The sequence below is a fragment of the Phacochoerus africanus genome, chromosome 2 (assembly GCF_016906955.1).
Source record: "Phacochoerus africanus isolate WHEZ1 chromosome 2, ROS_Pafr_v1, whole genome shotgun sequence".
Taxonomy (NCBI): domain Eukaryota; kingdom Metazoa; phylum Chordata; class Mammalia; order Artiodactyla; family Suidae; genus Phacochoerus; species Phacochoerus africanus.
In genome coordinates, this window is record NC_062545.1 from 139,530,327 (window position 1) to 139,549,773 (window position 19,447).

Here is a 19,447-nt window from a genome sequence, read left to right on the forward strand (position 1 = left end):
CCACCCCAAGGATGGTGTCAGAGACCCCGCCTCGTGCAGTCTAAGTCCTGGAGTCACACCACATGCTAGAAGGAGGCATGTTTCCAAGTCATGGCTCCCAGCTCCACCACAAGCCAAATCTAAGTCCTAAACCACCCTGTGCACTCAAGTTGAGCAATGCAATCCCGGACAAGATTAGCCACGGGCCCACACGTCCCACGTCATCCCCCACTCTAGCAGAGAATGTCACGCTGGCATACACACAAGAAAAGCAAGATTGAAGTATTAATGCAACAAAAGAAACAGGCTTTTTAGGGGTAGGAAGAAACCAGAAGAGTCTTACAAGCAAGCTTAACTGATGAGATGGGAAGGGACTCCAGCTATTTGCCAAATACCTAGAATTGCAAATATCACCCTAGGAGAGTTATTCTAAAAGCTCTGAAGTCTCTAAGCTGAGATGCCTAATAAAAAAACAAACTTCTGAAGGGAGCCCAGGAGAGTGACACCTTAATTAGGTGACAGTTGGCCAAGAATAAAGCCTTTCAATAACAAGTCTCAGGAACTGAGAGGTGGGGTGGGCTAAGAGGGTCCCAGGGAACCATGGGCACAGGCTGCCTCTCCATTCTGGTAACAGGGTCGCCAGTCAGGGAGAACAGAATGCTATCTCCACGCGTGACTATAAAAGGCATAGAAATGAGGCCCAGGGGCATGTGACCCCCTTCTAAATAAAGAAACCCCCACACCAGGAGCAGCTGACCAGAGCAGGGGCCTTCCAGGGGAAAAGAGACAAGCTCCGAGCAACACACAAGCCAGAGCCTGCTGGATGGCCTGCCCCTCCTTGCAGGCCACTCAGACCTCTGCCGGCCCCACATGGACAGGCAGGCCCTGACCCTGGCCCACCTTGGCAGTGGGGGGGCCAGCCCATGCAGGACCTGGCAGCAGACAGCATTTCACAGAAAGATCCTTACGGGTGGCTTGAACTTACAAAAGAAGTGTTAAGATGAAATAATGCATATCACATGCATGGGGTCTCAGGGCAGAGAAATTGTGCCCCCCTCCCCCTTACCTCGGTCCAGCAGGTGATTTACAAGCACTTAAACAAGTCCTCCACTCTTACCTGGTGGCCCCAACATAGCAATCTATAAGCAAATGAGGAAGTGGGGCAATTCCACCCCATACAACAATACCACCCTTGTGAGGAGCTTCAGATAAACAAAAACATGATAACCTGTCTGGGGCTTTAAAAAAATGTAGAATTCTCTTTTTTATACCACCTGCCTTCATTTTAAGTCTTTGACCCCATCAGTGAGATGGCAGTAAAATGCTTTGCTTTTGTCAATAAAGGAAGCCATTTCCTGCCTTTTAACTGGAAGGCTCCAATCTGCTGTTTTCCTGGTTTCTCATTTTAAAGGCGGTAGGAACTCAAACAAACTCCAAGACCACTGTTCCAGTCAATGCCCTTTTAATTGGAGTAAGCCTTCACCACCAGCAAAGCCAGCTTCCAACATGGCCCGGCTTGTCGACTTTGTGGATTTCCTGGCAAAGACTGGGCCTGTTCACAGGCAATTCAGTGATCTGAGTGGACCACAAGCTGTTCACCCTAAGAAGTTACAAAGTACTTGGAGACTAAGTTCAGCAATATGTTTTTGGATTCTTTGGGGAGGGGGGTGGCGGGGGCTAATTCGATACTTGAAATCAAGCACCAGAAAGCCCCCTGGCAAGCAAACCCCAGGCACACTTAGGCAATGCGCTGGGCAGGGAGAGAACCAACCACAGGTACCTGGAGAAAGTTCACCCCTGTTCCCTCCTCCCTGGATGTGGCTGGCCTCCAGTGAATAAATGAATGGCACCCCAGGTCACACTTCAATTTTGAAGATGGTTCCCCCATTTCTCCATCATCTTTGGCCTTGAGTCATTCTGCAGGGCAGGAGAAAGAAGAGCTACCATCCATGGTTGACGCTCCCTGCCAGCTAAGAGCTGGTCTGGGGAACCTCTGGGGAGGAAGGGCCGTGAAAATGACACGGGAGACATCCACATTTCATAATCCTCGAGTCTTTTGGCTTGCTAAGGACTATTGCTCCACACCGCTCTCTGGGCAAGGGGGAAATATATCTTCCTGACAATCAATCTTCCACAAAGCAGGTGTGTGCTCACCCCTGGGGTGACAGCCACCCAGGCCAAGAGCTGGAGGACACACCCAGAATTCACCCAGCACCACAGGCAGGCTTCTCCTCGGGATGGGCACACCAGCTTCCCACCAAGCCCTGCGGTCCTCTGCCAATGGGTGAGGCATCTGCTGGCCAGTGGTGGCCAGTTGCTCAGGGGGAAAGAACACCACTGTGGGGAAGGACACTACAGGCGGAACACCAAGTGCATGGCCCAGTTTTGCAGGATTTCACAGGCTCTCATGAGGGGACTGGGGGGAGGCTCTCTGTCAGAGTGCTTGTAGGGAAGGTCACCAGGCCAAGGGGGAGAAGCAGGGAGGCTGGGGAGAGGCTGTGTCACTGATTGGGCAGAGGGGGAAGTGGAGAACAACAGATCAGAGAAACATTTCAGACGGTAAGGGCTTGGTGTCCAGTTGGAGAAGGAAGCATCCAAATGGTACCCAAGTGTCTGACATGGGAACCAGGAGAACAAGAATGCTGCCCACGCAGAGAGGGGATGAAAGAAAAGCCCTGGGCTGGAAGGGAGAAGCCAGGAAGGACCATTGGACACTGAAATGCCCATGGTGGTCCAGACATAAATGCATATAGGGTAGAGAGCTCACAGAGAGTTATTTGCATGGCCCATGCAGACAGGAGGATGCTGAAGCAGTGGGGAGCTATTCTGCGGCAACAGGACAGGAGAAAGAAGGCCCCGGGTGTTACTCTGGAGAATACCAGCTACTAAAGACTGGACACGGAAAAGGAGCCAGAAAAGAGACAGCTGCATAGGTAAGAGAGACGGAAGTGATATCCGAGAGCATGGATGAAGGAATCAACAGTTCCACATGTGAGGGGCACCAGCTACATTTTCAGGAAAGGAAAAAGCCATACACAGTTTTTCTTAAGGGTCAATCACTTTTTAGGAATGAATAACTCAAGCCTGCATAAAACCACCCCTCAAAATTGTGAAATAACAGAGAAACACAGAAGCACGCAGAGAACCCATAGCGTAGTCATTTCCTTCATGGCCCTGTCTGCGGAACTGCCTGCCACCGCAAAGCCTCCGTCTACATGAGGGAGCTAAAAGGAGAGCATCGAGTAAAAACTGCCTATCAGCGCTACATAATTGGGTGTTTCTCCATTGTGTCAAAAACTTCACACACATCCTTGACTTGACGCATCTCTCCAAATGTTCCCCTTCTATCCGTAGCCAGCCCTGGGAAGAATAATGGAATGGGATTCTTCTATGCTTAACCTTTTTTTTTGGGGGGGGGGAGGCACTCAGCACCCATGGCACACAGAAGTTCCCAGGCCAGGGCTCAAACCTAAGCCACAGCAATGACAACACCAAGCCCTTAACCTGCTGAGCCACCAGGGAACTCCTATGCTTAATTTTTAAAAATAGCCATCTTAACACTTACGTGGACCCCCAAGGCAGACATTCTGTTTGGACCTAATGCCGTCCACCTGGATCCTCAATTGATCTCTAAGCATTCTGGCTGGAGAGGTGTAGGACCAGCCAGAGAGATGATGTAGGGAAGAACCCAGGGCTTTCAAAGGCATGCTCTAAAACAGCGCTCTCCAAAAGAATTAGAACGCAAGCTACATGTGTAATTTCAAATTTTCTAGGAATCACAATAAAAAGAAAAAAGAAACAGGTGAAACTAATGGTAGTAATATATTTCATTTAACCTCATATCTAAATTATAATTTTAAAATGTAATAAAAATATCATGGAAATATCTTACTCCCCTCACCCCGCGCACCACACCCCCACATCCCCCCCCCCAACTGCCCCATACTACACTTCGAAATCCAGTATTTTACACTTAAAGGAAATCTCAATTAGAAGAGGCCACAGTTCAAGTACTCAGCAAGACATGTGTGGCTAGTGGCTGCCACACAGGACAGCGCAGATCTCAAGGGAATCTATGCACAGGAAAGAGTTCTGATTCAACTAGAAAAATCTCCAAGAAACCTGCCTATGCTTGAGTTTTCAGGTCAAAGTGAAGGGAAGACAAGTTCCCTGAGCACTGTTATTAATTTTAAATAAATACTCCATTGTGAAATCACAGGAAAACATCGGCAGGCCTGAGACAACTGGCCAGGGAAAAGGCCGCAGGGTGTGGCCTTGGGGAAGCGGGTGTTCGGCCAGCAGGCCCATCAGCATCAGACACAGCAGCATCAAGGCTCAATTTCCATCCCCTGGTCCTGTCTCACGGAGCTTTTCCTCTTTCTCTTTCTAATCTTCCAACAGCCCTATGAGGAAAGCAGGGTCTGTCCCATTTTGCAGATGAAGAAACTGAGGGCAAAGCCAAGTTTAAATTACATGCTCATTTCCAGTCATGGCCACCAGATTTGGGCCCAGAACTCACGCCTCACCCCTGCTCCCGGCTCCTTCAACAAACAGCTGGCCAGAAACAGCCCTGAGTCCACAGTGAGACCTAAATAAATACTGGATGAATCACTGAACAAGTGCCCACCTAATGACTTTTTAAAGAACGCCTCCCTTTTGTACAGAGCTTATGAGTTTTCAAAACAGTTTTGCACAAACATTTGATCCACACTAAGAAGTAAGATGGGGCTGCCCAGTGGAACATTCTAAACATGCCCAACTATAGCCCAGAAGGGCAGGCTGGTCCAAGATCATCCAGGCTCTTTCCACAACACGACACCTCCCTTGATGATGCCTTTTTCTTTTAAAATGAAATTTTTAAATGTCAAGACTACTTGAAAATATTTTTTGTTGTTTTCCAAAACCAGCGGGTAACCTAATGATAGGGTACCATTTTAATCAATCACAAATGTGACTTTTAACACAATACTTTCCCCAACCTTAGCCAACAGGGATTCTCCAAGTGGCCTGATGGTGTTCTCAGCTCCTCAAAGTTCAGATTGTAGCTCCCTGACTAAACCAGCGTTCACATCCCCGCTGACCAAATGATAGGAAGCCTGAAAGCATGCGCTGGGTCCAAGCAACCATCCTTTCTCTGCTGCCGCCCTGGCTGGCGGGGAACTGAAACAAGGCTACCTGTGGGGTCTGGCCTTTGGTTTGTTTATTTTACACACTTCACAGTTTAAGCAAGCCTACCAATTTGGGATTTCTTGGCTCACCGTGACTAGCTAGAGTACACAGGCTCCTCGGGTCTCTCACTGGGCCAACCATTAAATAGCTATTTATAGCTACCACACTGCCTTCCAACCAGTGAGGGGAACCTTCCTGGCCCATAGACCTAAACATCCCTGAAAGCAGTAAGATAAAGGCCCAGAGTCACACTTCATTACCAAACAACCTGGTGCTCACAGTATTGATCACAATCAGTTATACTCAAAGGAAACTAAGCACACGGCAGATATATAAATGAGAAGTTTCCAAACACCACCACCGGACCCCAAGAGCAGTACACACATTTCAGAGTTCTTTCACTAAGTGATTTTGTAAGATCTGCATAACTCTTCAAGAAAGAGGTGGAAAAGAAAGGAAACGGAAGCCAGGCACACAAATGTGCCTGGCTGCACAGCCACCTGCAAGGATGGCCTGAGGCTGGGCCTCATGGAAACTGTTCTGGGGCTCCCTCGCCCCCGCCATCGTGGCTCTGCTCCATCATAAACCAGGACGCCTAAGCATGATAATGTCACCATTCAAGATCAAAGACCACTTTCACAGGATGTGAATCCGCCCTTTACACTTCCTTTATTCCACCATATTCCAGGTGCACTCATGCTAAGGAAGGGCTGCATTACCAAAAATATTTTTTCACACAAAGGATAGAAGAGTGCAGCTCCTGACCCCGCCAGGGCTTAGCCTCTCAAGCGCCGTGGATCACCTTTCTCATCAGAAATGCAAAGTGGAAGGTCCGAGAGCTTCTAGCCTGGAAGTGTGGTGGGTGATTCTTGGCCAGGCCACAGTCTGGCATCCACAAATCCCCCCAAGACCCCACATCCAAATGCAATACAACCACACCTGCCCAGCAGAACTTTGCGTTCAGAAGAGGAAGGAGGGTGAGGGAGAGGGGGCAGGAGAGAAGCGGGAGGGATGCTGCGGTCACATCATCTTACTTTTCTGGCAGCGGTTTGTGGTCCAGCAGCGATAGTTGTACTCGTTGTTGATGGTCGTCTTCTCACACAGCGGCTTCTCCTCCAGCGTCCCTGGGCACAGGTCCCCGCATTCCTTCGGGGGCTTGTTGCCCACGATGTAGTTATTGGACACAGCATCCAGGATCAGGGACCAGTCCACCGTAGAGAGGTAGCAGAGGTCGGCATTCTTCTCGATCCTGATGGCCCCCCGGGTAATATTCCTCAGGTTGTAGAGCCCGATGTCCTTGAGGTTGGTCATCTCGAAGATGACCAGGGCGTAGTTGTAGAAGAGCTTCCAGCCGCGGATGACCGTGAGATTGGGGAAGAGGTCGCCAAGGCTCTCAAGGCCAGCCACACGGAACAGCAGCAGGTACTCGGTGATGACCGTGAGCTTGGGAAAGCGGTAGCTGCGGTAGTCCTCAGCCTTGGAGATGAGCAGGATGTGGAGGTAGCCCTCGATCACCGTGCAGTTCTCCAGGCGCTTCAGCTGCTGGTAGTCGTTGCGGATGTCAATGCCCGGCCCGCAGACTGCAGAGAGACAAGAGAGGAGGCGGGGTGGATCTCAGTTAAGACGAAACCACTATTTAAAAACTACTTCCCAACCCACAATCTGGCCAGTTTTCAGGAAATCTATATTACTATTAAAGAAATAAGACCCATTTATTCACTGTGGACCACCGTGGCTGTGGCTGCAGGTGGACTATCTGGGGAGCTAACCAGTCAGCTGTCATTTAGGAAGTGCCTCCTCTGGACCAGGTGCCAGGCAACACGCTCACTGCTGTGGGAGATGCCATTCCTGCCCCACTAGCATGCAAACCATGGCTTAGAGCGCAGGGTCGCGCAGGAGCAAAGGGGAATGTCAAGGTCGCAACCCAGACCAGGCTGCGCACTCTACATCCCTGTTGCAGGGCGTCAGTGCCCTGTGCCTGAACAAACATCTCAGCAGCCAAGTGACAACAACCCACTACTGCAGCCAACCTCAAGGACACCAAGCAGTTAAGTACACACTGGAGAAGGGTCACCGTGACCTGGGAGGTCAAGACCCCAAGAAACATGCTCCCATGCTTCCTACTACCATTTGATGTGGGCAAGTAGTCTTGGGCTCTCTCCAGTAGTGCATGAATGTAGACAGAAAGGCTAACTTAGCAGAAAGATAAGAACATGCAACTTACATGAATAAAAGAGGTATATATTTCAAATTTAATAGAGTGGGGTTTTTTGTTTTGTTTGTGTGTGTGTGTGTGTGTGTGTGTGTTTTGTTGTTTTTTTTTTTTTTTTTTTTTTTTTTTGCTTATTTAGGGCTGCGCCCACAACATATGGAAGTTCCCAGGCTAAGGGTCAAATCAGAGCTACAGTTGTTGGTCTATGGCAGAGCCACAGCAACGTGGGATCCGAGCCCTATCTGTGACCTACACCACAGCTTCAGGCAATGCCAGATATCCTTAACCCAGTGAGCAAGGCCAGGGATAGAATCCGCATCCTCATGGATACTAGTCGGGTTCGTTTCCACTCTGCCACAATGGGAACTCCCATAAAGTGTTTTATTAATCAAGAAAGTATGCTCCCTGTAGAAAGGTTAGATAATAGATAGCAAAAAGATAGCAAAGTCATCAATAATACCAATATCTAAAGATATCACTACCTATGCCAATTATCTTTTCTCTGTAATATAAAGGAAATTGGACAATAATGTTTTTAAACATACTTCATTTCATATAAACATTTAACCAAGTCGATAAATGTCCTTCTACAGCACCATTTTAAGAAGGGGACAGTAATTCCAGGATATGAATATGAACCATGAGTTCGTTTTTTTTTTTTTTAAACTATCCTCTATTTAGGTTATCCCCATTTTTTTTCACATCATAAACAATACTCTGATAGATAGCCAAGCTATCTTCTTTGGATAAAGCCCTAGAAGTAGAATTACTGGACCAAGGCACTTTCAGATTTTAAAGGCTTTTGATAAAATAGCTGTAATACTGGAAATTTTTATTCTTCAAATTCCAGCTATGCATGCAAAGAAAATCCCTTGGTTAACATCCTTTCTTAGGATTTAGCAATTCCAAAACTTTCCATTACTGCTTCCCAGGCTATGTGATGTTTTCTGACTGGTGTAATTTGCTAATTTGTGAAGCACCCAACATGGATGGCACTGCAGGAGATGTAAAGCAGCAGTGTCCTCCCCTCAGAGGCGACTCGCTGTGGAGGTAGGAACTAAGACCCATGACAAACAACTGTCAGGTGAGGCAGGAAGTGGTCAGAGCGCACACACTGCAGGGCCACTCTAGATGTGAGTGGATCTGAGCAGGCCAGATGGAGTAGCCTTGGAGCTTTCTGCAGAGAGACGGTCCTTTCCATCACATGCTCATGCACTGGCTGCTGAAGGATGGGCGGGATTTATAACTGGGTATAATGTTCCAGAGAGAAAAAGCAGAACAAGATACATTCAAGGGGCAGCCGGTTTGATGACCAGGAGTACAGAGGAGAGCCGAGGAAGGGAGTCCACCAGAGCTCAAGTAATAAAGGATCACAGGTGGGCACGGGAATGTTCATCTCAGAAGCAAAGCTTCTCTCAAGGCTCTAGGGTGAGAGAAAGCCCAAGTAAGGTGGGTTTGGGGAGGATTAATCTGGTGATCAAGTGCAAGACAGAACCAAAGGGGAGGAGATGAGGGGAAAGAGAGGAGAGTCCAGGAGGGTTACAGTCTCTGGTAGAAACTGGACAGAGGCGTGGGGGCAGGGAGGGGGAGGAAGGGGAAACCCAGAGCTGGGGAGCAGGCAAAGCTTGAGAACCCAGAACTGGAAACTTCATTGTGCCCAATCTCCTCCTTTTACTGTTGAGAAAAAAAAGTGTCCAAGACAGAGAAGAGCATGGGGGAAACCAGCACTCTGAGAACTCCCACATGCCAGACAGAGGCTGTGCTGAGAGCCTTGGATGCTTCCCTGGATGGGACACTCTCGTAAATACCTCTCGCCATGTAATGCCATTGCCACCTGGGAAGGGGAGGAAATTGATTTGAGGAGTCAGGTCTTTCAATAAAAGGACACATCTGAAAGACACCAACCATTTTTGGAGAGTTCCAGCTCTCCACATCTTCACCAACTGGTTGCCTCCAACCCATGCCAATTGAGCTCCTGCCCTAGTCATGATACCAAACAGGTCAGCAAAGCCCCCAGTGACATTACCAAAGGCAATGAAAGCTCCAGACCCTTTCAGAGGCTTCTGGCCTTGCCTCCTTCTCTAGGCCCCTCTGACCCCCATGCCCACCACCACCCTTCCTCTCAACTTGACCTTTACATGCTGGCCTCTGTCCTCACCCACAGGTAAGAGGCTTCCTATGCCTCTCAGACACTGGATGGTTCTCTAAGCTGGGTCCAGAGTGCCGTGAGCTCTGCAATTGTATATCCACCTGCCTACTCCAGAGCTCCACTTAGGAGTCTAATTAACTTGCTGACCCCTGCACCCCCCACCTCCCAAGCTTCCATATTTGTCAATGACACTTCCAGTCCCTGAACTGCTCACATTAAAAATCAAAGAGTCCTTCTTGATTCTTCTCTCCCTGCTCACACCACACAGCAACGTGTCCTCTTGGGCCTCATGCTAACTGAAATGTCAGACAAAGACACTTATATGTGGAATCTCAAAAAGCCAAACTCATGGACATAGAGTAGAATGGCAGTTGCCAGGGCATGACGAGATGTTGGTCCAAGGGTACAAATGCTCAAATTCTGGAGCTAAGTCACAGCTTAGTGACTGTTGTGAACAAAACTGTATTACAGACTTGAAAGTTGTTAAGAGAATAGATCTTAAATATTATCACCAGACACATGCAGAAATCACATTTTTTGTGAGGGGTTGGAGGTACTAACTGACCTTACCGTGGTGATCATCTTGCAATGTATACAGGTATATAATCCTCACTTTGTACACCTTAAATATATGTTTATGTCATATATTACTGTCAATGATATTGCAATAAAGCTGGGGGAAAAAAAAAAAAACATCCTCTGAGCTCCAGCTCCTAAGCCTGTGAGGATCTCGGATGCCCTTCCCGCCACGACGCCCCCCTTTCCTCAGCCCACAGTTCCTCTACCATCCCACCCGCACCCTCTTAGGATGTGTCTACCCTCCTCAGGACTAGCTCTGGCCTCTTTCTCATGCTGACCACTCCCACCACAACGTCAGCTCCAGGAGGGCTGGTAGTTATTTTCTATTTAGCCCATGATTCTATCTCCAGTGCATGAAGCAGCACTCGCGCTTGGTACACACGCCACTGACACACATGTACCAAGGGTGCCTTCCTCCACGTCTGTCTTCATGCACCACTCTCATTCTGACCTGAGCCACCATCACCTCCAGCCTGGATGACAGGAAACCCCTCCCCAGGACCCAGCCTCCACTTTCCTGGCCACCCCACCCGCCTCTGCCTCTTCTCTAGTATGTTCCTGCTCAGCATACTGTGGCCTCCACACTCCTTCCCTCATACCCTGCTGTCGGGTACCACCCCCCTCCCCCACCCCCCCACACAGCTGCCTCATTCCCATCACAGGGCTACCATTCAAATGTCACCTCCTTGGAGCTTTGCCCAAACACCCTAGCTTCACCAGCCCCCCATTCTGTCTCCCCCCCGCCCGCCTCATTTCTCTATTTCATCCATTTCAGAGCACTTTTCATGTCTGAAAAGTGTTGGTACCTGAAAGGATGTGTTTAACTGAGTGACTGCTGTCTGTTTCTCCCACTGAAAGCAGAGACTCTGCACTCTTTGTTTTTTCCTTGTCTCCCAGGCCTAACATCGGGCACACAGCAGCTCCAGTAAAGATATGCTGCCTGGCTGAGGGCAGAAGTAAGCCTTGTATCCTGGTTCCCACTCTTTTTTTTTTTTTTTCTGGCATGCAAAAGTTCCCAGGCCAGGAATCAAACCTGCACCACCACAGCAACCCAAGCTGCAGCAGTGACTACGCCAGATCCCTAACCTGATGAGTCACTAGGGAACGCTCCGGTTCCCACTCTTGAGTTAAGTCAGCCTGAGGTAAAATGGAGTAGACAAGGTCTCTGTCGGGTATTTGCCCACAGAGTACTCCCAGTTTCAGGCCAGTGACTCAAAGTGAAAGTCTTTTTCTTTTCTTTTACACTATTTATTTCTTCCTATGCCCAGCCTAAAAGTTCATATTTCTTCTATGCCATTATAAATTAAGTATACTAGTTTGCTTCTAAATGATAAACAGAAATTTTTATAGAGGAGTATTTGCACGCAATTTATGCTGGTATTCAACATGGGTCAGATCATATTATGAAGTATTAGCACCAATTTGTGTGCTATCATTTCCAATAGACCAGAAAATTCAGTACCCAGGGAAAGAGCAGGAGGGCTCATAACTGAAGTTCGCTGAAGTTTTATATGGCCACCAAAATGGACACTAGGGAAGAATCACATTCCCTCTGCCTCCTGGTTCCCCACCACGGTCAGTGTTGACCATTCTGTGCACAGAAGTCATACTACAGGGCGAGAACTAACAGCTTCTTCCAATGAAAGAGCTGCCTCCACCCTGGACACTTTTTCCCCATTTATAGAAGAAAGGAAAAAAGTAGGAAGAAACTTCCCATTTATTCCTGAAAAGAAAACAAGCCCAAGCCACAATGTGCAAGGAAGGCAGGACCCAGCCACCAGTGGTTCTGGATTCTGTGAGTGACACTGCCGGTGTCTGGGGTGTTTTGTGATAGGAACAGAAGAGGGGAAAACCCAGCTGGACAGTGAGTGATAGCACACTGCTCAGACTTTATTGTGGTGAGACCTTATTTCTGCCAACAGGAAAGAGAAAACAACATGCCTCGCTTATGCCACGAAATAATACAGGCATTGAGGGAGTGAGTGTTCCAAGCAGTGTAGGAAAGAGAGGCACGCCCTTGCTATACTCATTGATGATTAAAAGGGGAGCATAAAACACTGCCTTCTCCTTTGCAAAACCACAGACAGCTGAAGAACTTGCAACCCTTAAGAAAGGCATGGGAATGTGAGCTCTCAGCCTGGCCTGGAAAGAATCACAGAAGCTCCTGGAATCACAGGCAAGCAGGAAGCAGAGGGGAAGTGCACAGCTGGAAGGTGGGGACGGGGGCCTGGGCAGCAGCCCCAGAGCCAGTGAAAAGTGACAGCACAACTGAAGCAGATGGAGGACGGCCAATGCGGGGAAGAGGGGCATGGGCATGGGGGAGGGCAAGGACTGGGGAGGCCGGAGGTGGCCTGGTACCTAGGTCCGGCCACCGCAGAGGGAGGGAAATAGGCTGGCAAGCCCCACGCCAGTGAAGGTGGGGTAGAATTCACTTCCTCTAGAATACCATTTTAAATAAAGTCTTTCCATTGAAAGAAATATTACCCCCTCCCCCAAGTTCCTAGGTAGTTTTAAAACATCAAAAGGTAGAGTTTCCTGCGGACTTGAGTGAATGCCATAAAGGAACTATATATATCTGGAAAATAAATCCCTAAGAATTGCTCACATAAGAAGGGCTAATGAAAAGCATGGAGTTCCCATCATGGCTCAGTGGTAATGAACCCAACTAGGACCTGTGAGGACGTGGGTTCAATCCCTGGCCTCACTCAGTGGGTTAAGGATCTGGTGTTGCTCTGAGCTGTGGTGTAGGTCACAGGCTTGGCCTGGATCCCACATTGCTGTGGCTGTGGCAAAGGCCGGCAGCTACAGTTCCGATTCGACCCCTAGCCTGGGGACTTCCATATGCCATGAGTGTGGCCCTAAAAAGACCAAAAAAAAAAAAAGAAAAGAAAAGAAAAGCCAAGCCTTTGGTTGAGAAAACCCCAAAATGCCGTGTATCTAAGTATTTGGGATAGCTACACGAAAAATTCAATTATAAATCTATTTTATGCTCTACATTAAACACAATCCTGAGTCCTAGAAAAAGAAAAAATGGGGTGACTCAGGTCTGAGCCCCAGAGTGCTATGGCCTGGCTCTTGCCCTCAACTGGTCACAGCCCTCCTGCCTCTAAGCCTCATTTTCCACACCTGCAAAATGGGTTATTCATACCTACCCAACAAAAGCTGTCACAGGAGCTGATAAGGACTTGTATATTCCTATTGACAGTAATAAGCTTGAGGCACTGTGACTGCGTAAATTAAATGTTAATAAAAACATTCATCCACTGTGTTGTCCCAATCTAAATACTACTCATACACAAGAAAAGGGGGAAAGGAGCAAAAGTGTCGGTTAGCCTTCTGACACCATTTCCATGAAAGAATAGCACAGGCATTTATCTATTTAAAATGTTTCCACTTTGATCAACCCTTCTAATATGGGACAGTCTTGGCTGTGGCTGGAAACAGAAGACATTGGGAAGCATAATTAGCATCGCTTTCCTATAGGTCTACAGGCAGATAATGAAAGAAAACCACATTCATAAGCCAATTGTCAGCTCTGCTTCTGCTGGTAAAATCCAACATCACAAAACATCTTGATCCTGGCTGGTGGCCCATGATGGGAGTTCTTTACTTCCCTTAAAATTAATTCTTTGGAACCAATAACTCAGTATTACAAAAACCCTCTTTAGACCCACACTGTGAAAGCCACACAGATTCAAGAGGTCAAAAGAGGATTCATGTGTAACTGAATTTTGTACCAGGAGACAGAACAACCATCTCTTGAGTCAGTGGCAAGTTAAATGAGATAAAAGTTGTAATAGTCAGTGAATAGGACTTGGGGGCCCAGGACTCCCCACCTCTTGGGAGCTCAGGAAACCATCTCAGAGGTTGGGATCCCTGAGGACAATCTGAAAGATGACCAGAGTCTTGCCACCAAAGACAGGGAAGGGGGCACCTACCACCCCACCCATCTGGAGGTGGCTGGTGGCAGCTCAGGGGATCCCCAGGGCTACAGCCTGTGTGACAGGGCAAAGAACAAAGGTACCAGCAGGGCAGCCGCTAGAAAACAGAATGAGCCAAGTGCATAGGAGGTCAACTTCATTTTGCAGTTTGGAAGATGGTCTTCAAAATTCTAAGTGTGCATCAGAACAACATGGAGGGCTGGGTAAATAAAGCACTCAGGAGCCCATGAACTTGCACTTCTAGTAAGTGCCTAGATGATGCTGATCCTGCTGGCCTGGGTACCACCCTGTGAGAACCAGTGCCCTAGGAAAAATCCTTTAAACACCCCCCACCTGTCACTACCCCTCCTTGTACTCCACACCTGCTACATGGCCCAGGAAAAGCCTGTGCACCCAGAGTTCTTAATTTGCTCTTCAGTCTACTGGAAAATCTCCAGTCATCCCATAGACACAACGCATGAAGCACAGCAAAGCAGAAGGAAGATGGGGTGGAGATGTGCCCCCGCCAATGCCCCGATCCGCCCATGGCTGTTGAGTCTATAGCCCCTTTCCGGAGTCAAGGGGCACTCTCTCCATGTGCTCAGGGAAGGCAGGGCCTGGGTTTCTTTCTACCCACTTCTCAGTATTCTACAATTAACCAAAAAGTCAGAGATGGGGGGAAAAGACAATGTTGTAATAACAAATACTGCTAATACTCCAGAGTTTGTTATAGTGGAATTTTCCATGTAAATGTAAACAGACACAATTCACGTTAAGCCTTTTATCTTCATATATCAAGGAGAACTGTGTTTACATTGTGTATGTACATTTATATTTTACACAGAAGGTAGTCCAGGCCACCTGACACATTCAATAACTAAAGGCCATCTCAAGAATGCAAGGAATTGCATTACACAGGTGACTTTGGGGACAGTGGTAAAAAATTAAGTGTAATTTTCAGTGTGCAGTGAACAAGATCACTGCCCCACATAAGAGCCATGTCTACCGTAACATAAACATCACCTAAGAACCCATGCACACGTACAAGGTACAACGCAGTCCCCAAAGGCTCTGAACAGGAAAACAGAATACTACGATGTGGCAAAGAACTCACAAAGTCGGGTGAGATGTTTACATCCTGCCTGGCCAATGAAGGAATGGAAACTTTACCGGGAATTAATTCAAGGACTGGAGGGAACACAAGGCCCAGTGTCCCCGCCACATAGAGCATCTGGAGCCAGACAGATTGGTAAAGAATGAAGCTGTATTTGCTTCAATGGAGGTGCACCAACTGTTTTCCTGGGTCTTCATAAAAACAACTTTGCCTGCTCTGATGTTTACTCCAAATTCCTTTCTGATCTCAAAATATCGAGAGCCTAATATCCTCTCTAAGTCTCTATATTTCAAAAGCACCATTATGAGAACCTCCAATCCTTCTGAATTATCCCCAGTTCCAATGGCTGGTTGCCTTTCTGAAGAAGCAGCACATCTGGGGACTAGACTCCTTTGGTTACACCCATCCACTCAGGCCCCAAAGACCCTGTGGGAGCCCATGGCCAGGGCTTCCTGTGGAGGCAGCCTCCTCACTACCCAGCACACACAGTGCAGGTGAGACAGCGCCCTGAGCTGTGTGGCCAAGGGGTGGTGCTGTGGGGCCCCCAGAACTGCAGTAAGTGATGGGTAGGGCCAAAGGAGGCAAGCAGACACACTGCAACCTGATCTGGAAAACCAGGCTCCGTCTGCCTCCTCTTCCCTTTCTCTATGCTTTCGGATGTTCTACTCAGAACCAGGCAAGCCTTCTAAATAAAAGTTGGCCCTGTGGCCCCCATTCTCCCACACTGGCTTTTGTAGAACATGTTATATCATTCCAGTTAGAGTTCATATCCTCATTTCAAAAGTTGTTTTTTTTTTTAACTTGGCCCTACAATGTTCCAGTTTCCTTAAGTGACCTATACTCATTCAATTAGCCAGTTATCTAAACAAGCTGATAATCAGTGCAGAAACCCCACACCTCTGTTCCTCTGCACTGTTCCTTGATTCTTCACAGGTGTGGTGTTAAAGGTCAATGCCTGGAACTGATGGAAGCTTTTTATCTGATGGGAGCGGGGGCTCTGCTGGAGGGAAGGGGCACTGGGTCAGTCCTCTGGGACCAGGTAATTCTTGTTCCATCACTAACTTTCCACCACTTGGCCTGAGGTTGGTCCTTCACTGCTGTGTTTCCATGTCCTCCTTCCATGTCCTCCCCCTTCAGATGTGAGTATGCAGCTACATGTATTCATTCTTCCAACAAATAAAACACCTCCCAAGGGCTAATAGATACCTTCCAGGGGCTAGGAAGCTGGCAGTGAACACAACCAACCCACTCTTGCTTCCATGGAGCACCCACTCCTGATAGGTTAATCACCCATGCTTCATCCCCCAGGGCTCACCTTAGAGACCCTACCATGGTCAGCACCTGGGCTGGGTGCACCCTCAGACAAAGATAACACTCCTGCTGGATGTTAGAGTCAACCCGCACCTGCTACAGAGAAGCAGCACCCAGAACATGAAAGGACACCCATCTGCAATGCCCAGAGAGGGAGTTGGCCAACAGCGCGAGAGCAGGTGAGCACTCACCCACAGCAGGGGTGCCCACACAGACATGCACCAGGCTGTTGACTTCAGCAGGGACTACACTGATCTGGGCCCTGGCAGGTGAGCAGGGGGTGGGGGGAGCAGGGATTTCAGAGAAGAAAGGGCAGGGTGAAGTCTGAGGGAGAGCAGGAAGGCCAAGGGAAGCCTGAAACAGAAGGCACTGAAGAAGCCAAGGGAAACCCCAGCGAGGGGCACGGCTTGGTACTCACAAAGCAATGGAAAGGCGTGATCACTGAGCGACCTGGGCCTGAGTAGCCTGAAAACATGGAGTTTGGAGGTGCTGCTTCTAGCAGCAGTCAGTAACTAAGGTATAGGGGACTGTATGCCCATATCCACAGCATCATTCCCAACAGCCAAAAGATGGAAACAAATGTCCATTGATGGATGGATGGATAAACCAAGTATGGCCAACGCATACAATGGAATAGTATTCTACCCTAAAAAGGAAGACAATTCTAACACCTGATACAACATGGACGAACCCAGAGGGCTTTATGCTGACTGAAATTATATAGTCACCAAAGGACAAATATGTACAGTAATCAAGTTCAAAGAGACAAAAAACAGAATGCTGGGTGTGGCAGATGGAGGTTTTTGTTTAATACAGAGTTTCAGCTTTTCAAGATGAAAAGAGTTCTGGAAATGGGATATACAGCAATGCCAATGTACTTAACATGAGTGTACACTTAAAAACGGTTAAGATGGTAAATTTTACATTATGTGCTTTTTTACCACAATTATTTAAAAGCATAGGGCAAAAACTTTTGCTGCATTTTATGGTGCCCCCATGTGGGTCACACAAGTGTAAATGGATAGCTAAAAGCAGACCACGTGGGCCATGCACCACCAAGGACTGAGAAGAACCCAGGGGGAAGGAAAGCAGGTTTGACCACAGCTCTGCCACAGATGGACCAGGCATTAGAAATGAGCCACCAGGAGTTCCCATCATGGCTCAACCCAGCTAGATCCATGAGGATGTGGGTTCAATCCGTGGTGGCCTCACTCAGTGAGTTAAGGATCCTGTGTTAGCCTGAGCTTTGGTGTAGGTCGCAGACATGGCTCAGATCTGATGTTGCCATGGCTGTGGTGTAGGCCGTCAACTACAGTTCCAATTCAATCCCTATCCTGGGAACTTCCGTGTGCCACGGGTACAGCCCTAAAGAGAAAAAAAAAAAGAAAAAAGAAATGAGCCACCAGGCCAGGCACAGCTAGAGAACTCAGGGCACAAATCAGTAAGAGTCCTGCACAGAATCTCCATGGAAATGGGCTCTGAGCATCCTAAGCGGCTGTAAGTGGTCAGACAGGTGGGCAGAAGCTAAAAAATCTCCATGTGCAAGACACGACTCCTGCAAACTAGACTGTGGCTGGTGTCATCATCAGATGGGACTCAAGGGCAGAATTCTCATGCTAGTTCACCAACTTTCTAACGCTGGCTCTTTCCAGGTCATTTCCTATAGCCAGACACATCCATACTGCCATGCGGCTCTTACCTTGTAACGCACAGCGGAATGAGCACAAGAAATTCCTTCACACTCCAGCATGCCCCTCGCCCCCAACCTCTTGCCCTTAAGTCCTCACTCCTGCTCTGTTTCTTCCACAACTTTGGCATTTATTATTCTGCTCCATATTTGCCTCTCCTCCAAGGGAGAGTTATGTCTTCCCTTTTGTGCTCATCGGAGCACCTGGAGGCTGATCTCATGCCTGACTCCTTCACTGAGGGTTGCTGTGACTTTTACCAGGATCTGGTACCCTCTGCACTCAGGATTTCTCCATGTGTGCCATGGGTACCCAGACAGCAGCCTCCAGGAAGCCACAACCAGCATCCTGCCAGGAGAGGATGTCCTATACTAGTGCCCTCCCAGACCTTGGCTCCAAAAGATTAGCTAAATACCTTTCTCCCAAGCGGTTCAATCCCACTTTGCTCCAGATACCAGTCCAACACCCAAGCCATCATAGTAACAATCCTTCACTGTGCTCTAGTATTATCAACCAAAGGCAGAAATAGAAGAAAAACACATCTGCAAAGTGAAGCCATGGATCATAAACCATAACCATCATAAACCGCAATGACTTGGAATTTCTGGAATTTTTTCTTCATGCCTACGGACTTTTTAAATTGGTAGACTGTAGGGACACAAGACTTCATCTATACCGCCTTGTTAAAATCCCATCATACCCTTGTTGACAAGGTGAGACAATAGGAACTACATTTGAATAGCCTGGTAAATGTACAATTCATCTGCCAATGTGCTGATTCATCAATGACCCAGAGAAGGTCTCTAGTGGAAGGCTATGGGGCTCTTTCTGCATGTTTCAACATTTTTATCAATTACTTGAATGATGGCACAGATAAAATGCTTACCTAATTCAAGCATGACAAGTTTCCAAGAGAGATGGAGAATACACTGGATGACAGTCATGAGCTAAAAAGATCAACAGATTGGAATTGCAATAGAGAGGAAATAATGTTATTTGGACACTTGGGTGCAAAAAAAAGAAATGCACAAATGTAGGAGGTGTGAAAAAGACTTAGGAGATTTAATTGGATATAATTTCTGTATGTGATGATGGGGCGTTGTGACTGCCAAAAAAAAAAAAAAAAAAGTCAGGCAGTCTTAGACTCTACTCAGGGAGACTTTGTAAAGTAAGAGGCCAGAGGAGCGCCCCACCCCCCCCAACTGGGTTTCTGTCTCCACACTTTAAAAGAGAAGAGAGTACATGGGAGAACATCCAAGTGACAGCCAAGAAGGAGCAGGGACCTGAAATCCATCCCACAGAGAACAGCTGAAGAAAGCAGACATGCAA

The 19,447-nt window shown here is 47.8% G+C and overlaps 1 protein-coding gene across 2 annotated transcripts in view; it reads right to left on the reverse strand.

Moving 5' to 3' along the window:
- The window catches only part of IGF1R (insulin like growth factor 1 receptor), a 299,068-nt gene that overhangs the window by 240,339 nt on the left and 39,282 nt on the right, over nt 1-19,447 (reverse strand). For both annotated transcript variants that reach the window (XM_047766801.1, XM_047766800.1), the window contains exon 2: nt 6,183-6,728. In XM_047766801.1, coding sequence (XP_047622757.1) covers nt 6,183-6,728 — 546 coding nt within the window. The remainder of the gene's footprint in view (nt 1-6,182; nt 6,729-19,447) is intronic.